Source organism: Salvelinus sp. IW2-2015, linkage group LG2 (assembly GCF_002910315.2).
Source record: "Salvelinus sp. IW2-2015 linkage group LG2, ASM291031v2, whole genome shotgun sequence".
Lineage (NCBI taxonomy): Eukaryota > Metazoa > Chordata > Actinopteri > Salmoniformes > Salmonidae > Salvelinus > Salvelinus sp. IW2-2015.
Genome location: NC_036839.1, coordinates 22,602,019 through 22,621,867, shown reverse-complemented (window position 1 = coordinate 22,621,867; position 19,849 = coordinate 22,602,019). Strand labels below are relative to the sequence as shown.

General features: G+C 45.5%; 1 protein-coding gene across 5 annotated transcripts; it reads right to left on the bottom strand.

The window, feature by feature from the left end:
• Positions 1-263: 263 nt before the first annotated feature.
• LOC111977010 (ETS translocation variant 5) lies at positions 264-18,123 on the bottom strand. Of its 5 annotated transcripts, none has more exons than XM_024006271.2 (13): positions 17,992-18,123; positions 16,254-16,387; positions 15,776-15,869; positions 15,651-15,698; positions 14,890-14,940; positions 12,487-12,610; positions 10,407-10,718; positions 7,970-8,262; positions 2,778-2,840; positions 2,200-2,265; positions 1,566-1,735; positions 1,211-1,318; positions 264-992 (listed from the first exon to the last, which is right to left on the bottom strand). In XM_024006271.2, the coding sequence occupies exons 2-13, from the start codon at positions 16,299-16,301 to the stop codon at positions 756-758; spliced, it is 1,614 nt and encodes a 537-aa protein (XP_023862039.1). In that variant the 5' UTR covers positions 16,302-16,387; positions 17,992-18,123; the 3' UTR covers positions 264-755. The 5 variants fall into 5 exon arrangements, with proteins under 5 accessions (XP_023862039.1, XP_023862048.1, XP_023862025.1 ...); XM_024006280.2 differs by having other exon boundaries at positions 1,217-1,318; XM_024006257.2 differs by having other exon boundaries at positions 15,639-15,698; positions 17,992-18,082.
• Between the last annotated feature and the right edge of the window lie 1,726 nt (positions 18,124-19,849).

The window sequence follows — 19,849 nt, the reverse complement described above, 5'->3', positions numbered from 1 at the left end:
AGGCCGGCATTAAACAAACAAAACGTAGGCCTCTGGTTGGAGGAATCCATCTAATCTGAAACCATAGAATGTCCCAGTGGGTTAGAGCACTACTAGGTCTAAATCTTTAACCAACTGTAGAAAAGCCAGCATACTAAACAGACATTTCTAGACTAACCTTTAAGCCTACAGAAACAAATAGGTCTGGAGTTTTTTGCAAATTAAAGTCCTTGCTTACACAGATCTTATTGTTCATATGTGGCAGAAAATATATAATTATGGGGGACGAAAAAGGCAACTATAGAATAGTGCTGCATTTATATATTTTGTCAGAATTAACTTTTAAGATACTTATTATACTCTTAGAAAAAGCAGATTGTCAATCAGAATTGTTACAATTCTTGCAGTCTGCGCAGAGACCTATCTGACAGTCCTCCGGCATGTTGTCATCATAATGCAGCCCCTGGCCCTCCATCACGTCCTCTCGGTCTCCATTGCAACAACAACGCCACCTCGCCTTAAGTCGGCGGAACTACTGGAGTCCATTCCGCACTTCCACGGCCCCCCTCTCTTGGTACAGTAGATGATGCCAGAGGAGGTGGTTGGTGCAGGTTTCTCCTCAGTCGTTTTCAGGGGGAGGGAGGGTTAAATTAATCTGTAAGATCGGAGGAGTAATTTAGCGGTAAGAGGAGAGGGAGGTTTCGGGTTTGATAGTTTTTTGCTCAGCCTCAGCCGTTTGATCTCTGGGTCGGGTTTAGTAGTAGGGGAAGTACGTGTCAGTAGCCRTAGCCGTCAGGGAAGGGTAGGCCTCCTACACACTGCTCCCCAGAGTCCACCAGGTAAGGGGCGTTCTTGTCGTAGTGGGTGAGAGGCAGGGTGTCGTCGTCTACCTGACCGCAGGGCAGACTGTCTGGGTCGGCCTTCAGGTTGGGCCTTTGGTTGTCAGGGAAGGCCATGGAGAACAGGGCCTCAGGGTCACACACAAACTTGTACACGTACCTTTCACCAGCCACCTGCAATAGACCAATCAGAGGAGAACAAGTTAGTTTGACCCACAGAATTAAATATAACACAATAGTTAACATATTATACGTAACTATGGTTAGACCCTGCGGAACTGCAGCATCACCCCCCAAGGTTTATTCAAGTAAGCCAATAGCTAGCTTGCTCCAAAGGCAGCTTAATGCTGTTGCTAAGTAGAAATGGGGAAGGATAGAAAGGGTGAACCTGCCTTTACCTTCTGCATGATGCCCTTCTCGTAGTAGTAGCGCAGAGAACGACTCAGCTTGTCATAGTTCATGGCTGGCCTGTTCTTCTGGATGCCCCAGCGGCGAGCCACCTGAAGACAAGACAGAAAATACTGTCAGTCACAATGCCTGATTGAACATCTAAAAAAAGACTAAAAAAGTTGAGTACGCTAGCTTTTAATAGTCTGAACTATTACTAGGACCAGGGCACAGACCAGACCTCTTAAGTCATTGTAGAAGATTAGCTCTCAAAAATAAAAAAAATAAAAAATCGCCCATGTTTATCAATGTAACATTACAATAAAAATCAGATTTAAACAAAACATCTTCCCAACGGACCTCTTCAGGCTCTATGAGTTTGAACTCCATGCCCCGGCCTGTCCAGGCGATGAAGTGACCGTTGGCCGGGTCGTCCAATAGGGTGACCAGGAACTGCCAGAGCTGCAGAGAACCGCGACGCTGGTATGGAGGGCAGTCACGGTACACTGAGGGCTCTTGCTTGACCTTCCCTGTGAAGAGGGGGAAGATATGTATCTGTGAGAACTCTACTCCACCCCAGGCAGCTACAGGCTGGTGAGACAGTGAAGTGGAGCAGGCTGCTCATTTTACACCTGCCTGTCATCTCAGCTGCTCAAAGGAGACTTTCTACAGTTCTTCTTTAGTCAGTGATGCAGACATCCTAATAAATCCTGTCCTTTCAAATGCTGCCAGCAGTGGAACAGAGAGAGTCCTCCATGTGCTGAGTGTAAAGCCCCCCCCAGGGTGGAATGAAGCTCATGCTGCACAAAAGGCTCTCGCATCCAGAAGAACAGGCCAGCAAAAGGCTCTCGCATCCAGAAGAACAGGCCAGCAAAAGGCTCTCGCATCCAGAAGAACAGGCCAGCAAAAGGCTCTCGCATCCAGAAGAACAGGCCAGCAAAAGGCTCTTGCCCAAGGACAGGATCCAGGGGTGTGAAAGTATATATTTTTTTACCTTCAAGTCTGTCAGGAACCACACAGGTATCGTCATAGTACAGGTGAAGCTCTCTGAAGGAGAAACCTGTAATATGAGAGAGATATTAGCTAGGGCGTGGGAATACGGCCTCCATTTTGCTGTGGAGGCCAGCTACTAATGTTCTAGGGGGACTAAACTGCTCACAAAGCAATATAGCCGGGCAGCCTCCCAAGAGTGGAAAATTCTGTTGAGCTAATATCATGCAGTGCTGCGGAGCTGTGTTGAAATGCTCACATAGTGAAAACCTAAACAGGACTCGTTGATAGATGCAACATCCCGAGAGACATCATTCTAATGTTGAGCTCTACCATCCAGCCTGCCCTATTACCCAACCATGCAGCACTTTTCAACAGGGAAATATGTCCCAACAGGGTCAACGGCTACCAAAGCTTTGAGAGAGTTTCCCTTGTTTTATTAGCTGCTATTCACACACACCTTCCTAGTAATGTTTTTATTGCAAGCGCTCTAATAAATACGATTTACAATGCTTTTATCACATGTTAAATAAACTTGAAACCCTCCTCTGCTAAGACGGGAGAACGGTTACAATAACTTACTTTCATGGTTGTTTTGGTAGAAGGTCCCTGCTCTTCCAAATGTAGACTGACAGATAGGCACTTCTGTAACAGAGAGATAGGGGAGAAGACAGGTTACACTGACTGCCTCTTTCCATTCCCATACACACACACTAAACAACAAAAACCTCTGCCATGAGTATATTTGGCCGCTGTCCTGGTCGCAGGCTAGTAAAGAGAGATTATACATATTTACTAGTAAAGGGAGCTCTTACAGTAAATGGATACTGCTTGTATATATGTGTGTCGCTGGGATATGTTCGGTTTCTGTTCGAATTGTGGCGCAAACTATTCAAGTTGCATTTGTGGTCTCACCCATTCACGTGGTTGGTGACATGAGGATGAACAGTGTGGGAAAAAAAGCTTTACTTTACTGTTCTACCTGCTGCTGCAGCACTTCCTCCTCTTACACAACTGGCTTTGACCTAGCAACCAAACAGCTGGGCTGTAAATGTCCACTAGCTATCCCACCACATCTGTTGGAGCGGGCTAAGCCCTGATCAGAGCACACTACGCAGCACGCAACAGGCCTCGCATGTCCACTGAGCTCCCAAATAGGATTACCCAGGGGCATTAGGACGGGTTGGGCTTTCAGATATTAAATCACGACAATCAAGCCCCGCCCCCTTTAACTACTGTGGCGGAAGTGAAGTGTCCCTACATTTACTGTCCTCTGCGGAGCAGATGATCTTTATTACACTTCAGGGCCATTTCTACAAAGCGTGATAGGAAACTCTGTCACCACCGATAAATCCACTATAATTGAGAATTTCAATAAGCATTTTTCTACGGCTGGCCATGCTTCCACCTGGCTACCCCTACCCCGGTCAACAGCACTGCACCCCCCACAGCAACTCGCCCAACTCTTCCACATTTCTCCTTCTCCCAAATCAGGTCAGCTGATGTTCTGAAAGAGCTGCAAAATCTGGACCCCCACAAATCAGTCGGGCTAGACAATCTGGACCCTTTCTTTCTAAAATTATCTGCCGAAATTGTTGCAACCACTATTACTAGCCTGTTCAACCTCTTTCGTGTCGTCAGATTCCCAAAGATTGGAAAGCAGCTGCGGTCATCCCCCTCTTCAAAGGGGGGGACACTCTTGACCCAAACTGCTACAGACCTATATCTATCCTACCCTGCCTTTCTAAGGTCTTCGAAAACCAAGTTAACAAACAGATCACCGACCATTTCGAATCCCACCGTACCTTCTCCACTATGCAATGTGGTTTCAGAGCTGGTCATGGGTGCACCTCAGCCACGCTCAAGGTCCTAAACGATATCTTAACCGCCATCGATAAGAAACAATACTGTGCAGCCGTATTCATTGACCTGGCCAAGGCTTTCGACTCTGTCAATCGCCACATCCTCATCGGCAGACTCGATAGCCTTGGTTTCTCAAATGATTGCCTCGCCTGGTTCACCAACTACTTCTCTGATAGAGTTCAGTGTGTCAAATCGGAGGGCCTGTTGTCTGGGCCTCCGGCAGTCTCTATGGTGGTGCCACAGGGTTCAATTCTTGGGCCGACTATCTTCTCTGTATACATCAATGATGTCGCTCTTGCTGCTGGTGAGTCTCTGATCCACCTCTACACAGACGACACCATTCTGTATACTTCTGGCCCTTTGGACACTGTTAACTAACCTCCAGACGAGCTCCAATGCCATACAACTCTCCTTCCGTGGCCACCAACTGCTCTTAAATACAAGTAAAACTAAATGCATGCTCTTCAACCAATCGCTGCCTGCACCTGCCCGCCCGTCCAGCATCATTACTCTGGACGGTTCTGACTTAGGTATTTGTAGTTGTCCACATATTCTAGGTGTCTGATTAGACTGTAAACTCTCCTTCCAGACTCACATAAAACATCTCCAATCCAAAATTAAATCTAGAATTGGCTTCCTATTTCACAACAAAGCATCCTTCACCCATGCTGCCAAACATACCCTCGTAAAACTGACCATCTTACCGATCCTCGACTTCGGCGATGTCATTTACAAAATAGCCTCCAACACTCTACTCAGCAAATTGGATGCAGTCTATCACAGTGCCATCTGTTTTGACACCAAAGCCCAATATACTACCCACCACTGCGACCTGTACGCTCTCGTTGGCTGGCCCTCGCTTCATACTCGTCGCCAAACCCACTGGCTTCAGGTCATCTACAAGACCCTGCTAGGTAAAGTCCCGCCTCTGCTCGCTGGTCACCATACCAGCACGCGTTCCAGCAGGTATATCTCACTTGTCACCCCCGAAGCCAATTCCTCCTTTGGCCGCCTCTCCTTCCAGTTCTCTGCTGCCAATGACTGGAACGAACTACAAAAATCTGAAACTGGAAACACTTATCTCCCTCACTAGCTTTAAGCACCAGCTGTCAGAGCAGCTCACAGATCACTGCACCTGTATAGCCCATCTATAAATAGCCCAAACTACCTCTTCCCCTACTGTATTTATTTATTTAGCTCCTTTGCACCCCAGTATTTCTACTTTGCACACTCATCTGTCAAATGTACCCTTCCAGTGTTTTAATTGCTATATTGTATTTACTTTGCCACCATGGCCTATTTATTGCCTTTACCTCCCTTCTCACCTCATTTGCTCACATTGTATATAGACTACTGTATGTTTGTTTTACTCCATGTGGAACTCTGTTATATGTGTCGAACTGCTTTGCTTTATCTTGGCCAGGTCGCAGTTGTAAATGAGAACTTGTTCTCAACTTGCCTACCTGGTTAAATAAAGGTGAAATAAAAAAATAAAATAAAAAAAGTTTAATCTAGTACTGTCAACTCAAGTTTGAGCCTGCTACAGCATAATATGCTCTATCCAATTGCAACACATTGGTTGTCTTAGATGGCACGGATTCCATATATAATGCACCAATTTTGACCAGAACCCAAAAGAAATGCACTAGATTGGGAATACAGTGCAATTTCCGACATCCATTATCTGGTGAGCTGTCCCAACCAGGAGAGCCCTATGATGGTGGCCATGCCCATATATTGAGATCAATGAGATGGGTACATGTAGTTCCAGAAAATAAATACATTTACAAAATGACCAGGTAGGTGACCTGGAAGGCAACACAAATCATGTAAGAAATGGTCTTGGTTCAGACCTCTAGGAGAAATGGTACACAGTAAATGCAATAAAATTCTCTTCTCAATAATTGGTTATCGGTATCTCCCCCCCACCTAGGAGTCTTAACATGTTTGATACCTATGTATCTCAGAGAGCGAATGTTGTGACGAGCCTCCATGAAATACGCAGCCACAGGGTTCGTCAAGGTCCTGACTCCTGATATTACTCTTAATTTTTCCTACATAGCATAGACCACAGATATACCTGATCAGGTATATCACATTTGTGGAACACGTAATGATGCCCTTAATCTTAATAGCCTTGCCCGTAATCGGGTGATTGAACATTGTGCATTTGTTGGTAAAGTTACACTGGGTACATCCGCCACCTCTATAGTTACTGCACATGGTGTAGAAAAGGTAGTACGTAGTGCTGGTGGAAGACCTGATGTTGGGGGCGCGTCTGAAGACTACCCGCGGGGGCTCTTTAAACGTCTTTTCCAGTTGTGGATCAGTGCTCGATGTGCCAGTGTTTTGATGTGGTCGAACGGTTTACCAAGTGGGGAGGATTGGGTGTGTGAGGCTGTCATCCTGGGTCATATTTCCATAATGTTCCCTTGCGTCGCGCAGCCATTCCTCTGGGTAATCCCGCTGTCTGAAACGCTCATCCAGATAGTCGGCTTGTTTGTCATGGTCACTGTACTACATATGCTGCATATGCGACTATTGGCTGATGGGGAGGCTCTTTTTTAGGGGTATGGGGGGGGAGCTGTCTCCACAACTGGGAATTCCTGTATAGGTCCATGCTAAAGACACACCCCTCCCTCAATCTGAATGTCAATTTTCTTTTTTATAAACTTGTTTAAAATGCACATTATAGAAAGAAAATCTACAAAAGCAGGAATATTTTCAGTCAATGGAGGTCACAATAGGTCTCCATGGTGGCTTATCCATTTGTTTTTCCACCCACCATGTGTCATGTCCATAATGGTTATGCGAGGTGAAATGTGTATATTTTGGGATGTAGACACTGTTTTGACCTGACGAAGAGCCGTTTTGGATCATTGTCAAAAGCAGTGAATTGGGAGCTTTAACAGTGTACGGGCCTTCTTGTTCTTTACTAGTATTCTTTATTAGCCCAGCACCTGTTTAAGTATGAGCGTATGGGCTATGCCTATATACACAAATCATCCACAGAGAGAGAGAGAGAGGGAGACAGAGGCTGGGCCAGTGAGCCTTTGTTGATGTACGTATTTATAGGCTGTAAGAAGCTTAGCATTACGTCACTGACCTCTCAATCAAAGCTGAAAGGGAGAATGAGAGGGGGACAGTGGAAAGCTGGCCTGGGCAGAGGGAAGGAAGGAGAGGTGGGCATTGGTGGCAGAAGAGGGACAACAGCTGGGGTGTTACCCAGAATTGTTCTTATTTTGCCACCTTACCTATAGGTAAATAGTGTTGGATTGTGTAGCTAAGACTTTTGGGATGGGAGACAACTGCATCTGGCAAGTCAATCTGCATACGTAATTTGAAATAATTTCAATGTAATGGTAGTAAAGTTCATACTYGCATACTAGCTCCCTCTGTAAACACAGCGTAGCGACCCAAATCTATCCTAGGTAGCCCTATACTAGTGAAGTATTTCCTTGAACCTGGCCRGGATGACGGACCTATTTACCTTTTGGCAGAGCCTTAAGCCGGGCTCAGAGATTCATGTTTACTGGCCTGAGGGTCAGAGAGCAGAGTGATTTAAGAGCCACGCGGGCATGTGTGTTATGAGTGTTGACACAGCGCTGTGCAAGGCAAGAGTGGTTTTAACTAACTCTCCCAGGACAGCAACCATCATCAGAGAGCCCCAAGGTTGTGTCCGGCTTACCCATCCTCCTTTCCTAAATACGCATGTCCTTTTATGGAAGGAAAGGACTGGTGGAAGAAATAGGGTGGAAACTTGTGCTTACACCAACCTAATACATTGAGAGGAGTGCTCAAGACTCACACCCTCAACCCGACGAGAACCCTGTGGGTCAGCTACAACTTATGACCCAAGCCGCCTTGGGTCAGACCGAGCCAGAGCAGCCTGGAGGTAGCCGGCCACTCACCAGAGTCGAAGCAGAAGTCCCGGGGCTCCTGCTTGATGGCCATGGGGTGGAAGGCAGCCTGAGAGCCCATGGAGGGGACACCCTCCTCGGTGTAGCGGGGGTCCAGCAGCTCTTGCTTGAAGCCATGTAGACCAGGGACCAGGGGCTCAGACATCTGGCGGTGGTAGGGAGGCCTCCCATCCCTGGGCAGGGTGCTGTGGCTGGGGGCCTGCTGCTGGGCCAGGAACTGGGGGCGAGCCTGGCTCTCAGAGGGAGGGAAGGGGAGACACGGCTCCGACATCTGCCTCTGGAACCTGGGGTGGAGGAAGACATGGGAGAGGGTGGTTGGATGGTGATTATTAATGAAAGCTGTTGATATAGAAAAAAAAAACTGAACAGAGATTGAATGAAAGTTTAAAATATTCAAATGAACTACTCATGGTTATTGATAAACCATTGCTTAAAACTGATTTATAGTGAATGAAAACTGTTGGTGATTAAACTGTTTTTAAACACAGTGTAAGAGAGTGAGTCTCTTGAACTATTGATGAACTGTTGAGAATCCAGCTTTAGACCAAGACGCAGGACACACAATCCACTCAGGAGCCAAATTGGCTCACTTATTGCAATCAAGCCAGTGAATACACGCTGTAAATGAGATGTTGGGGGCAGGTGTCACTAGCTAGCAGATATAAAAAGATTCTCCAGTGACAGTAAGACTCCCTTTTCTAGACGGAGCTCATTGGCCTGGACACCACAGAGACACGGCCAATGGCTTCTGGCTGCACATTGGTTCCACATTACTGGCTGGTGATGACATGCCCTGCGTTCCAACACATCCGACCAGGAGTCCTGTCACAGGTGGTGTGTAAGGGGACGAGGGTYATTCTCACGGGGGTCTGGTTTAGACAATCTCCAAAAGAGGAGTCTGTCACGCTACCAGTGACCTGCAACCCGTGGACCTTCCTCATCATAAGTGCACTTCCCCACCCCTAAAGTCAGCATTAGTGAAAGGTCACAAGGCCTGACACTCTCCACTGAGCTTGGCGTTTAAATGGCACATTGTGTCTCACAGGGCAATGGAAACATGTGAGCTCATGTCTCCTTGAGATAGATGGGTGTGTACATTTAGAGCAGTCAACAGAGTAGAGATATACACACACGCTCATTAGTTTACATGTTAGTAAACACATGGATGGAGTTCTTCACCGGTTGGTCAATGTTGGATGTTTAATCTCCATATTCGGAATATTTACCAGGGGCAATAAATCACCTTTTTCCAGGGTAACCCGGTATTTCAAAAAAAACAACAGAAGTGTCATTCAAAAGCATATCAAATCAAATTTTGTATCACATGCGCCACATACAACAGGTGTAGACCTTACTGTGAAATGCTTACTTACAAGCCCTTAACCAATAATGCAGTTCAAGAAATAGAGTTACGAATATTTGCAAAATAAAAAGTAACAATAAGATTACATAACAATAGCGTGGCTATATACAGGCCCGGTTTGGGATGAGTTGGACCGCAGAGTGCTGGAAAAGCAGCCAACAAGTGCTCAGCATGTGGGAACACGTGGTCCCGTGTGGCTCAGTTGGTAGAGCATGGCGCTTGCAACGCCAGGGTTGTGGGTTCATTCCCCACGGGGGGACCAGGATGAATATGTATGAACTTTCCAATTTGTAAGTCGCTCTGGATAAGAGCGTCAGCTAAATGACTTAAATGTAAATGTTAAATGTAACTCCAAGGCTGTTGGAAAAGCATTCTAGGTGAAGCTGGTTGAGAGAAAGCTTTGTGTTGGCAGTCATCATGGCAAAGGGTGGCTACTTTGAAGAATCTAAAATATTTATTTGTTTAACACTTTTGGTTACTACATGATTCCATGTGTGTTATTTCATAGTTTTGATGTCTTCACTATTATTCTACAACGTAGAAAATAGTAAAAAGAAAAGAAACCACTGAATGAGGTGTCCAAACTTATGACTGATACGGTATATCTTTACAATTAAAAAACATGACCCAAAAGCCAGATGGAGATGGGTAAATTAGACACAGMCAGTCTTTATATTACTGTAGCATAGACTATGCTGCAGAAAATGTAAGCCTACCTGTCACAAGAAAGAAAGTTACCATGATGAGATGATATTGTAGGTCTACATGCATTGTGAACTGCACTCCATACTCAGGTGGGTATCTGTCCCCACCCTGAGGTCTGTCCCCACCCTGAGCGTTGGCGATTCATCATGCAGAGGCAGTAGGGAAGCCAGATTCATCAGTAGGGAAGCGATTCATCATGCAGAGGCAGTAGGGAAGCCAGATATAATTCACTGGTTTCAGTTATTTATCCCGGGAAAAGGGAGTGGTTTTGGGCGGTGAAGCCCAGTAAATCTCAGTAACCGGGTTCCCGCCACTCAACCCTAGTGAGTTGTTGCAGCACAGCATGACAGGACCACTCACCTGTGCTCAGGGCTGTAGTTACCATCCTGACTGAGGTGTGAGGGTGGGCAGGGCACTGCGAAGGGCGGGCTCTGGCTGTGGAGTGAGAGCGGCCTCTGCTGGCTGTGGGCGGAGCCGACTGCTTGGTTGCCAGGCTGCCCATGCTGCAGTGGATGTGGCCCAAGCACCTGGTTCTGATTGGGTATTTGAGGGGGAGGAGTCTGCTCACTGAGTGGGTGTGTCCCTGGGGTGTTGGTAGAGCTGCACAGTGACACAGGTGTAGAGGGAGGGGTCAATGGCTTGTAGGCCAAACCGGGTTTCCTCTCATAGGCACTGTGGAGGGAAGGAGATACAGACAAAGACAGACAGAGGGCTCGGGTCAGCATGGTGATAATCCTGGACTCTTGTCTTGTTGGTGTGGGGAAAGGCTATATAAAGTATATATATATATATATATAAAGTTATATATATATATATATATATTATATATATATATATATATCACATACACACGTGCTCAAAAAAAATAAGGGAACACTTAAACAACACAATGTAACTCAAGTCAATCACACTTCTGTGAAATCAAACTGGTCCACTTAGGAAGCACAACTGATTGACTATAAATTTCACATGCTGTGTGTGTTGTGCAAATGGAATAGACAACAGGTGGAAATTATAGGCAATTACGCAATAAAAGAGTGGTTCTGCAGGTAGTGACCACAGACCACTTCTCAGTTCCTATGCTTCCTGGCTGATGTTTTGGTCACTTTTGAATGCTGGCGGTGCTTTCACTCTAGTGGTAGCATGAGACGGAGTCTACAACCCACACAAGTGGCTCAGGGTAGTGCAGCTCATCCAGGATGGCACATCAATGCGAGCTGTGGCAAGAAGGTTTGCTGTGTCTGTCAGCGTAGTGTCCAGAGCATGGAGGCGCTACCAGGAGACAGGCCAGTACATCAGGAGACGTGGAGGAGGCCGTAGGAGGGCAACAACCCAGCAGCAGGACCGCTACCTCCGCCTTTGAGCAGGAGGAGGCACTGCCAGAGCCCTGCAAAATGACCTCCAGCAGGCCACAAATGTGCATGTGTCTGCTCAACGGTCAGAAACAGACTCCATGAGGGTGGTATGAGGCCCGACGTCCACAGGTGGGGGTTGTGCTTACAGCCCAACACCGTGCAGGACGTTTGGATTTGCCAGAGAACACCAAGATTGGCAATTTCGCCACTGGGCCGCTGTGCTCTTCACAGATGAAAGCAGGTTCACTTGTGCACATGTGACAGAGTCTGGAGACGCCGTGGAGAACCTTCTGCTGCCTGCAACATCCTCCAGCATGACCGTTTGGCGGTGGGTCAGTCATGGTGTGGGGTGGGCATTTCTTTGGGGGGCCGCACAGCCCTCCATGTGCTCGCCAGAGGTAGCCTGACTGCCATTAGGTTACCGAGATGAGATCCTCAGACCCCCTTGTGAGACCACTTGCTGGTGCGGTTGGCCCTGGGTTCCTCCTAATGCAAGACAATGCTAGACCTTATGTGGCTGGAGTGTGTCAGCAGATCCTGCAAGAGGAAGGCATTGATGCTATGGACTGGCCCGCCCGTTCCCCAGACCTGAATCCAATTGAGCACATCTGGGACATCATGTCTCGCTCCATCCACCAACGCCACGTTGCACCACAGACTGTCCAGGAGTTGGCGGATGCTTTAGTCCAGGTCTGGGAGGAGATGCCTCAGGAGACCATCCGCCACCTCATCAGGAGCATGCCCAGGCGTTGTARGGAGGTCATACAGGCACGTGGAGACCCCACACACTACTGAGCCTCATTTTGACTTGTTTTAAGGACATTACATCAAAGTTGGATCAGCCTGTAGTGTGGTTTTCCACTTTAATTTTGAGTGTGACGCCAAATCCAGACCTCCATGGGTTGATAAATTTGATTTCCATTGATAATTTGTGTGATTTTGTTGTCAGCACATTCAACTATGTAAAGAAAACAGTATTTAATAAGAATATTTCATTCATTCAGATCTAGGATGTGTTATTTTAGTGTTCCCTTTATTTTTTTGAGCAGTGTATATATATATATATATATATAAACGGTCCACACCTGTAGCTGTAAAGGCACTTCTCTCCGTATGGCATGAGACTCCTGTCCTGGCTACAAGGAGAAAGCTCTTTGGAAGGACTCAGTTCCCGTTTAATCTTGGTTTGTGGGGGGCCATGAAACATCACTGAGGAGAGAAAGAGGACGAGGGGCAACACATCAAACACTGCTATAGCTAATTCAACCCATAAACAGTGAAGATAATCAGTGCTTATTCAATATCCTCGTTGATCATTTTCAATGGTATGGACATTGGACAGTGTCTTGTCTTCTCCCTTCCACCAGCACTGTGAGCCACTTAACCATTTGTCACATGTTAATGACAGCTGACCCCACATAAAAAAAGTACTATGGTACAAAAATKAGTATTCACTGTAGTGTTTTTGCAGACTAAGTGAACTGTAGTATTTATAGTTYACTATAGTATAAATACTGTAGTATAAACTATAGTAAGAAATGTAGTGTTTTTGTTTTATTATCTTTGACATGGAAGTGGAGAATTTCTCCTTCAGGAAACCAACTGAAGAAATACTAAAAGAGCACATTTTCCGTAACCTGTAAGTAGGTAGGACTGGGGTCTGAATGGATAGTACAGCGCTTCTGCTCTTTCTATAACCTGTAGGAAACACAATATTTGGTTTATACTTGGCATGTAGGTTTCTCACTTATGGGTGGCACAAACTGCGATATGGAGGAGGGGAATGGGCAGGGTATTTGTAAATTATATACTGTAGTATTTACCCACACTTTGTCCCAAATGGCACCCTATTCAGTGCACTACTTTTGACCAGGGCCCATAGAGCCATTTGGGATGCAGTCCCAGTCAATACCCATGAATCAGTGTGGCCGTAACTCAATGATTTTCCTCCCCTCACTGTAACCATTAGCCCACTAGATCTCCAGTCTCACATCGGCTCCCATTTCCGGCGCCACATAATGGGGTAGTGAAACTGGATACCCGGGCGAGAGGAGTATCAGGAGCTGGATGCATCACCCTAAACCTGGGTCTGATGGACCAGGGACAGGAGCGAGGGAAACAATAGGCACATGAGCCCAACTCCCTGCATTTGCATGCTATAGAAGCCCAGAGCAGGGCAACATGCAGTAATGCATCAGGAGAGAAAGACTGTATAATGGATGGAAAATGGGAGATTAGGGCACTTTCCCCCCACTTCTAGACAGGGGGTCGAGATGATGGGAGGGCAAGGCTCAGTACAGTACAATGCAGGAGGAATGTGTGTGCAGCGCATTGGCTGCCATGTGACGGCCGGATGATTGCAGGCACGGCAGGGGCCACATGGAGCTGGTGAATAGAAGGCCTGTGAGAGTCTGGCCCCCTGCCTGGCTAAAGGGGTTGCTGCCAATCACATACGCACACATTATCCCGCACGCACACTCATTATCCTGCACGCTTACAAACGCACAGCTATGTCAAGAACTATACTGCAGAAACCACAGTGAACAAACTGTCGTCCTACAGTCTACTACACACACCCTAGCATGGGCCTCCCTATCTAAACACACGTGATGTGACTGCATCAACCTCAATAATATAGTGCAACATCTCAGCTTAGCGATCATTAGATTAGAACACGCTAGGCTACCATGTAGATCAGGATCCATACACTAACAAAGCCTGAGCAACCACGTCCTGTCTCTGCTGCCACAGACAAAAACAAACTATAAAATACACTCCATTGAACATAACTCAAATATTTCCCTTGGCTGCCATATAAAGGCTCTGTACACTGCAGACAAATGGGAGAAAGTGGAGCTGTACAGAAACTCTAGGAGAGGAGGTGGGAGAAAGACTGGACGGACTCTTTTGGATAGAGGTGGGTAGACCCATTCCAGAAGCTGAGTGTGAGTGCATGAAAGTGTGAAATCAGATGAGCTTGGCTCATGTGATGCCCCATGCCAATCGCCTGATAACACCCCCAAAAAATGGGAGGGGGGTCTATTCCCAGAGGAAAGGGGGTTGTTTGAGGGAAAGAATGAAGTCAGGACCTGGCAGAATGAAAGCAAGAAAGAAAAGGCAAGCAAGCAAGATCTTGTCAGGGGTTGTTATCTTAAAGATGATGAACCCAATCAATGTAGCAGAATAAAGACTTCAAGAGCAAACTGAGTAAAACTTTGAGGGCAAATGGCTCGTTCAGTGAAGCAGTTTAATCCTGCAGGCCTAGGTTGTCAAGCACAGCAATAGTCCCAAGATCAGATCTAGCTACATTGTGTGCTTGGGGGCACTTGACACAGTCTCTGACGTCTGCAGAATACTCAGACGTTTGACAAAGTTGGCTGAGATTCAAAACAGCATGGATACCTAGATCCAGAAGACACACGGCTCTGGCTGGATCCCACCGGTCCCACATCCCAGCCTGGTATAAATAATACATCTCAAGTACTCACAGCTATCCGACTGGAAATCTGGGACAAACTGTTCGTCATCAGGTACCTGGGCTGTGGAGGGAGAGAGAGGAGAGTTAAACAAGTGGATACTAACTGGGCCCCTGCTAGGGGGGGGGGAAACTAAGTTGGGCGTTACTTGGGCACTTTAAAACAGGGACTATAGTTGTCACAATCTCAAAACAATGAACTAGTCCCTAATGAATTCACCTTTGTATTACTGGTGTTGTGGACCAAAGAGGGAAACTGTGTAATAAGAAATTGAATAAAAATTAAAAGGTGAGTTTAAAGAAGTGTTGTTATAAGTCTAGAACAATTATTGCTTTCTCTTAGTCAGCAAAGTTGCTCATTCATGGGACTTTGCTCTATTTGCTCTAATTGAGTGCACAGAAAGAAAACCGTAATATTTAAAGTGATCAGCTTAGGTTAATCGGTAATCTGCCCAATTTCTCAATGCATCTTAACCATCTGTTGGGAATATAATTAAACCACCCAAGACATTTGACCAATTATCTCACACTTAGCCTTATTTTCTAAATAGTAGCCTTATTATTCTGCATGCACAGAAGGCAGCTACTTCAGGGGAATTGTAACACTTGTCCAAAGGCGTCAGATATGGATAGTTTTAATTAACATAACCAATGTCTACCAGAGGGCAAATTATGTTAGGTGATGCTGAGAGCAACAGAATACATCAAAATAAATTCAGCAGAAAAGGGAAGCATTCAGTATCAACTCTGTGGTATACGTACAAGATAACTTACCTTCTGCAATCCAAATCTCCTGTAACTGGCTGAGGTCTTGGAACAGGTCTGCAACAGATACCAAATTTTTAAAAAATGGATATGCTGTGACAAGGTCACAAAGGGGAATTAAGTTGTCCAATTACCTTCCGTGTCCTGGGCGAGTTCTGTGTCTACAAACTTCCTTTTCCTGTTGTCGATGACTGGTCTGCTGTATGGTTCCTCCACATGAGATTTCTGCTGCAATGATGAAAACACAAACATATTAGTGCTGTCTGTGTCACTCAGAGCCATTTATGTATGTAAATGGCTCTGGTGTGACTCATGATTGAGACTGAACGCCACGTCCCATCCAATCCACTTCTAGCTGGAAAGTTGACAGGCCTAGATCTATGGCTCTCTTCCAATATCCACATTAGAATATCATTTATAATACATGGCCAATACATTCTGCATTCCAAGTAGTATGGACAWGTAGATATTGAATTGGAGCGTATGATGATGTCCATGCTTAGGATTGATAAAGAGAACCATAGAAATAGAATAACTAGAACCAGCATCAAAATCAATGGTTCTAGTAATTCTATTTCTATGAAGATCACCAGACATGAGGAGCATTCTTACATTGGGTGGGACCATAAATGGGACTTGCTGGTCGTAGAATCGGTCCATGTTATCTGGGTCTCCAAATGTTCCCAGAAAAAGGTATTCGCTTTAAAGCGATAGCGCGAGGGTCACCTTATGTACTAGCTGTTCAACTGTGGACGAAACATAGAAACATGTTTAGATCACAACTCTTGAGTACTCTGGGAGTCACCTAGTTTATCCTTCACTCATAGACAGACCTGTAAGCAAGCTGAAACCTTACTACCGAGCTATCATCAGCACCCATACAATAACCCCCACCCCTCTTGCTTTTAAGTGAACATGCTGGTTAAGAGCATGCACAATGTAAATACACTCTGTAGTTGTGTGACTTATGTAACTCTTACATAAGGCAAAGCCAACCATATGTGCAGGTGATTACAAGACTGCAATAATAATCAGCTAAGACTGAGCTGGGAAAACTTTCAAGGATGGGTCTTAGCCCTATACCTATTTGAGGATACTGCACTGGGTGGCCATGTGTTGTATGAAGCACAGATGAGTGTCACTGTACAGTGTTTTACCCCAAAACAACTTCAGACAGTGGAGAACAGTATTAGACAAGACATAAAAACAGTCTAAATAAAAGTCCAATGGAAACGGCTCTTTACCATGTCACCATTCACCATTTTTTTTAGATGCCCTTTAAATATAAAAATGTAGTACAGCTGTCGTGTCCCCTGGGCATTGTGCGCTAAAGCACGTTACAGTGAAAAAAAGAGAAAGTCTGGGAATAGAAAACAGTAACATTAGCCTACACGTCCTTCCATTCCACACGGATACTTCTCGCGCTCTAAACCTCCTCAAGAATTATACGAGTCAGTCACTAGACTTTAACCCTCCTTTATTCTGACGAATAAAGGCATAGCTGGCCAATCATTAAAGCGACATATAGTAGCAACCCATTGAAAGATGCATTTAGTAATGCATACAATGTGCCAGTCCAATAGCGTACACCATGAGGCACATTTTGACAAGTTGTGAAAACAGTAACATTAGGTAATGGCCCAGATCTATTCCAAAATAGGTGATCACAATTTAGAATAATAGCCTAATAAAATTACCATTTTAATGGAATTCACGCCTTCGATCATATAACTTCTGTAAAAGCTCGGGAGTGGGACATTGTCGGCAATCAAAAAAAGCAAGACAAATCACTTGATAATTATACTATAAGCTACAAAAACTAATGCCATTAAAACGCTTTTGGTTTCAAATAGTTACTGAAAAAACATCCTACTAAAAATCTTAGCTATTTTATAAAAGCAAATCGCAGCTAATAGGAGATTAATAACATCCTACCCAACACCCCTAGTACCCCCCTCTCTCTTCACGGAACCCTTGTTTTTGTCAATGAAGTGAAACTCGATCCGTGTGGAACATAGAGAAAAAACCTGACCTCTCCATTCATAAAATCACAAACAGCCGATCGACCTCGGAGATAAGAAAACTAAATATACAGACTCAGATAAAGGTACACGCAAATACACAGCACAATTTAAAAACAGGAATATAGTGTATGGCACAACTTAATACAAAGCGAAAGAAAATGGTTGCTAAAGTAAACGCTTTCTTGGAGAAGATGGCGATCCGTTTTAGCCCATGGCAGAGATCTAAATTTGCTGTTGCATGCACTCGTAAACTTATGGATATAATATATCGCTACAGAGGCCTATTCAGGCAAAATGAAAATAGAAAGCATTAATATATTACTCACCCTGTGCGTGTTTCAATTCCGTTACAGTATGGAAAGAATGCAATAAAAAAAAATCCACAAAAGACACTAACGTCGTCTGTCTCCTCTTAGTGATCAATTTATGAGGTCCGTCCGACTCCCAAAACTTGACTGAGCCTATAGTTAATGGACGGTTAGTTTTCCCTGGGGCTCGAGTAGGCTATACAGAGAGGCACACGCTTATTGGCTCATTGGCATTGTCCTTCAAGTAAGTAACCAATGGGTATCATAAACTCATTAATTATGCATGAAGTGCTCAAGGACCAATCGTAGCGCAGGTCCGTCCTATATTTGTGAATGGCTGGGTTTCATTCATTGTTTTTTCAGTCAAAACCGCTGAGGGACAGCTATATAAAAAAAAAATGTTTTGGTCACATACACATATTTAGCAGATGTTATTGCGGGTGTAGTGAAATACTTGTGTTCCTAGCTCCATCAGTGCAGTAGTATCTAACAGTGCAGTAGTATCTAAAAATGATTCACAACAATACACCCATATCGAAAAGTAAAAKAATGAATTTAGAAATATATAAATATTAGATGGAGCAATGTCGGCGTGGCATTGACTAAAGTAGAATATAATACAGTGTATACATATGTGATGAGTAAAGCAGTATGTAAACATTATTAAAGTGACTAGGGTTCCATTATTAAAGTGGTCAGTGATTCCAAGTCTATTTATATCGGGTAGCAGGCACTAAGTTGCAGGGTTGCGTAACCGGGTCGAAGCCGGCTAGTGATGGCTATTTACCAGTCTGATGGCTTTAAGATAGAAGCTGTTTTTCAGTCTCTCGAGCTTTGATGCACCTGTACTGACCTCGCCTTCTGGATGATAGCGGGGTGAACAGGCCGTGGCTCGGGCGGTTGATATCCTTGATGAGCTTTTGGCCTTCCTGTGACATTGGGTGCTGTAGGTGTCCTGGAGGGCAGGTAGTTTGCCCCCGTTGATGCGTTGGGCAGAACGCATCACCCTCTGGAGAGCCCTGCGGTTGCGGGCGGTGTAGTTGCCATACCAGGCGGTGATACAGCCCGACAGGATGCTCTCAATTGTGCACCTGTAAAAGTTTGTGAGGGTTTTAGGGCCAAGACAMATTTCTTCAGCCTCCTGAGGGTGAAGAGGTGCTGTTGCGTCTTCTTCACCACACTGTCTGTGTGGGTGGACCATTTCAGATTATCAGTGATGTGTACGCTGAGGAACTTGTAGCTTTCCACCTTCTCCACTGCGGTCCTGTCGATGTGGATAGGGGCGTACTCCCTCTGCTTTTTCCTGAAGTCCACGATCAGCTCCTTTGTGTTGTTGACATTGAGTGAGAGGTTATTTTCCTGGCACCACACTCCCAGGGCCCTCACCTCCTCCCTGTAGGCTGTCTCATCATTATTGGTAATCAGGCCTACTGCTGTTGTGTCGTCTTGATGATTGAGTTGGAGGCGTGCGTGGCCATGCAGTCATGGGTGAACAGGGAGTACAGGAGGGGGCTGAGCACGCACCCTTGTGGGGCCCCTGTGTTGAGGATCAGCGAAGTGGAGGTGTTGTTTCCTACCTTCACCACTTGGGGAGCGGCCCATCAGGAWGTCCAGGACTGAGTTGCACAGGGCGGGATTCAAACCCAGGACGGCAAGCTTAATGATGAGCTTGGAGGGTACTATGGTGTTGAATGCTGAGCTATGGTCAATGAACAGCATTCTTACATAGTTATTCCTCTTGTCCAGAGGGATAGGGCAATGTGTAGTGCCATGGCGATTGCATCGTCTGTGGATCTATTGGGGCAGTATGCAAATAGAAGTGGGTCTAGGGTGTCAGGTAAGGTAGAGATGATATGATCCTTAACCAGCCTCAAAG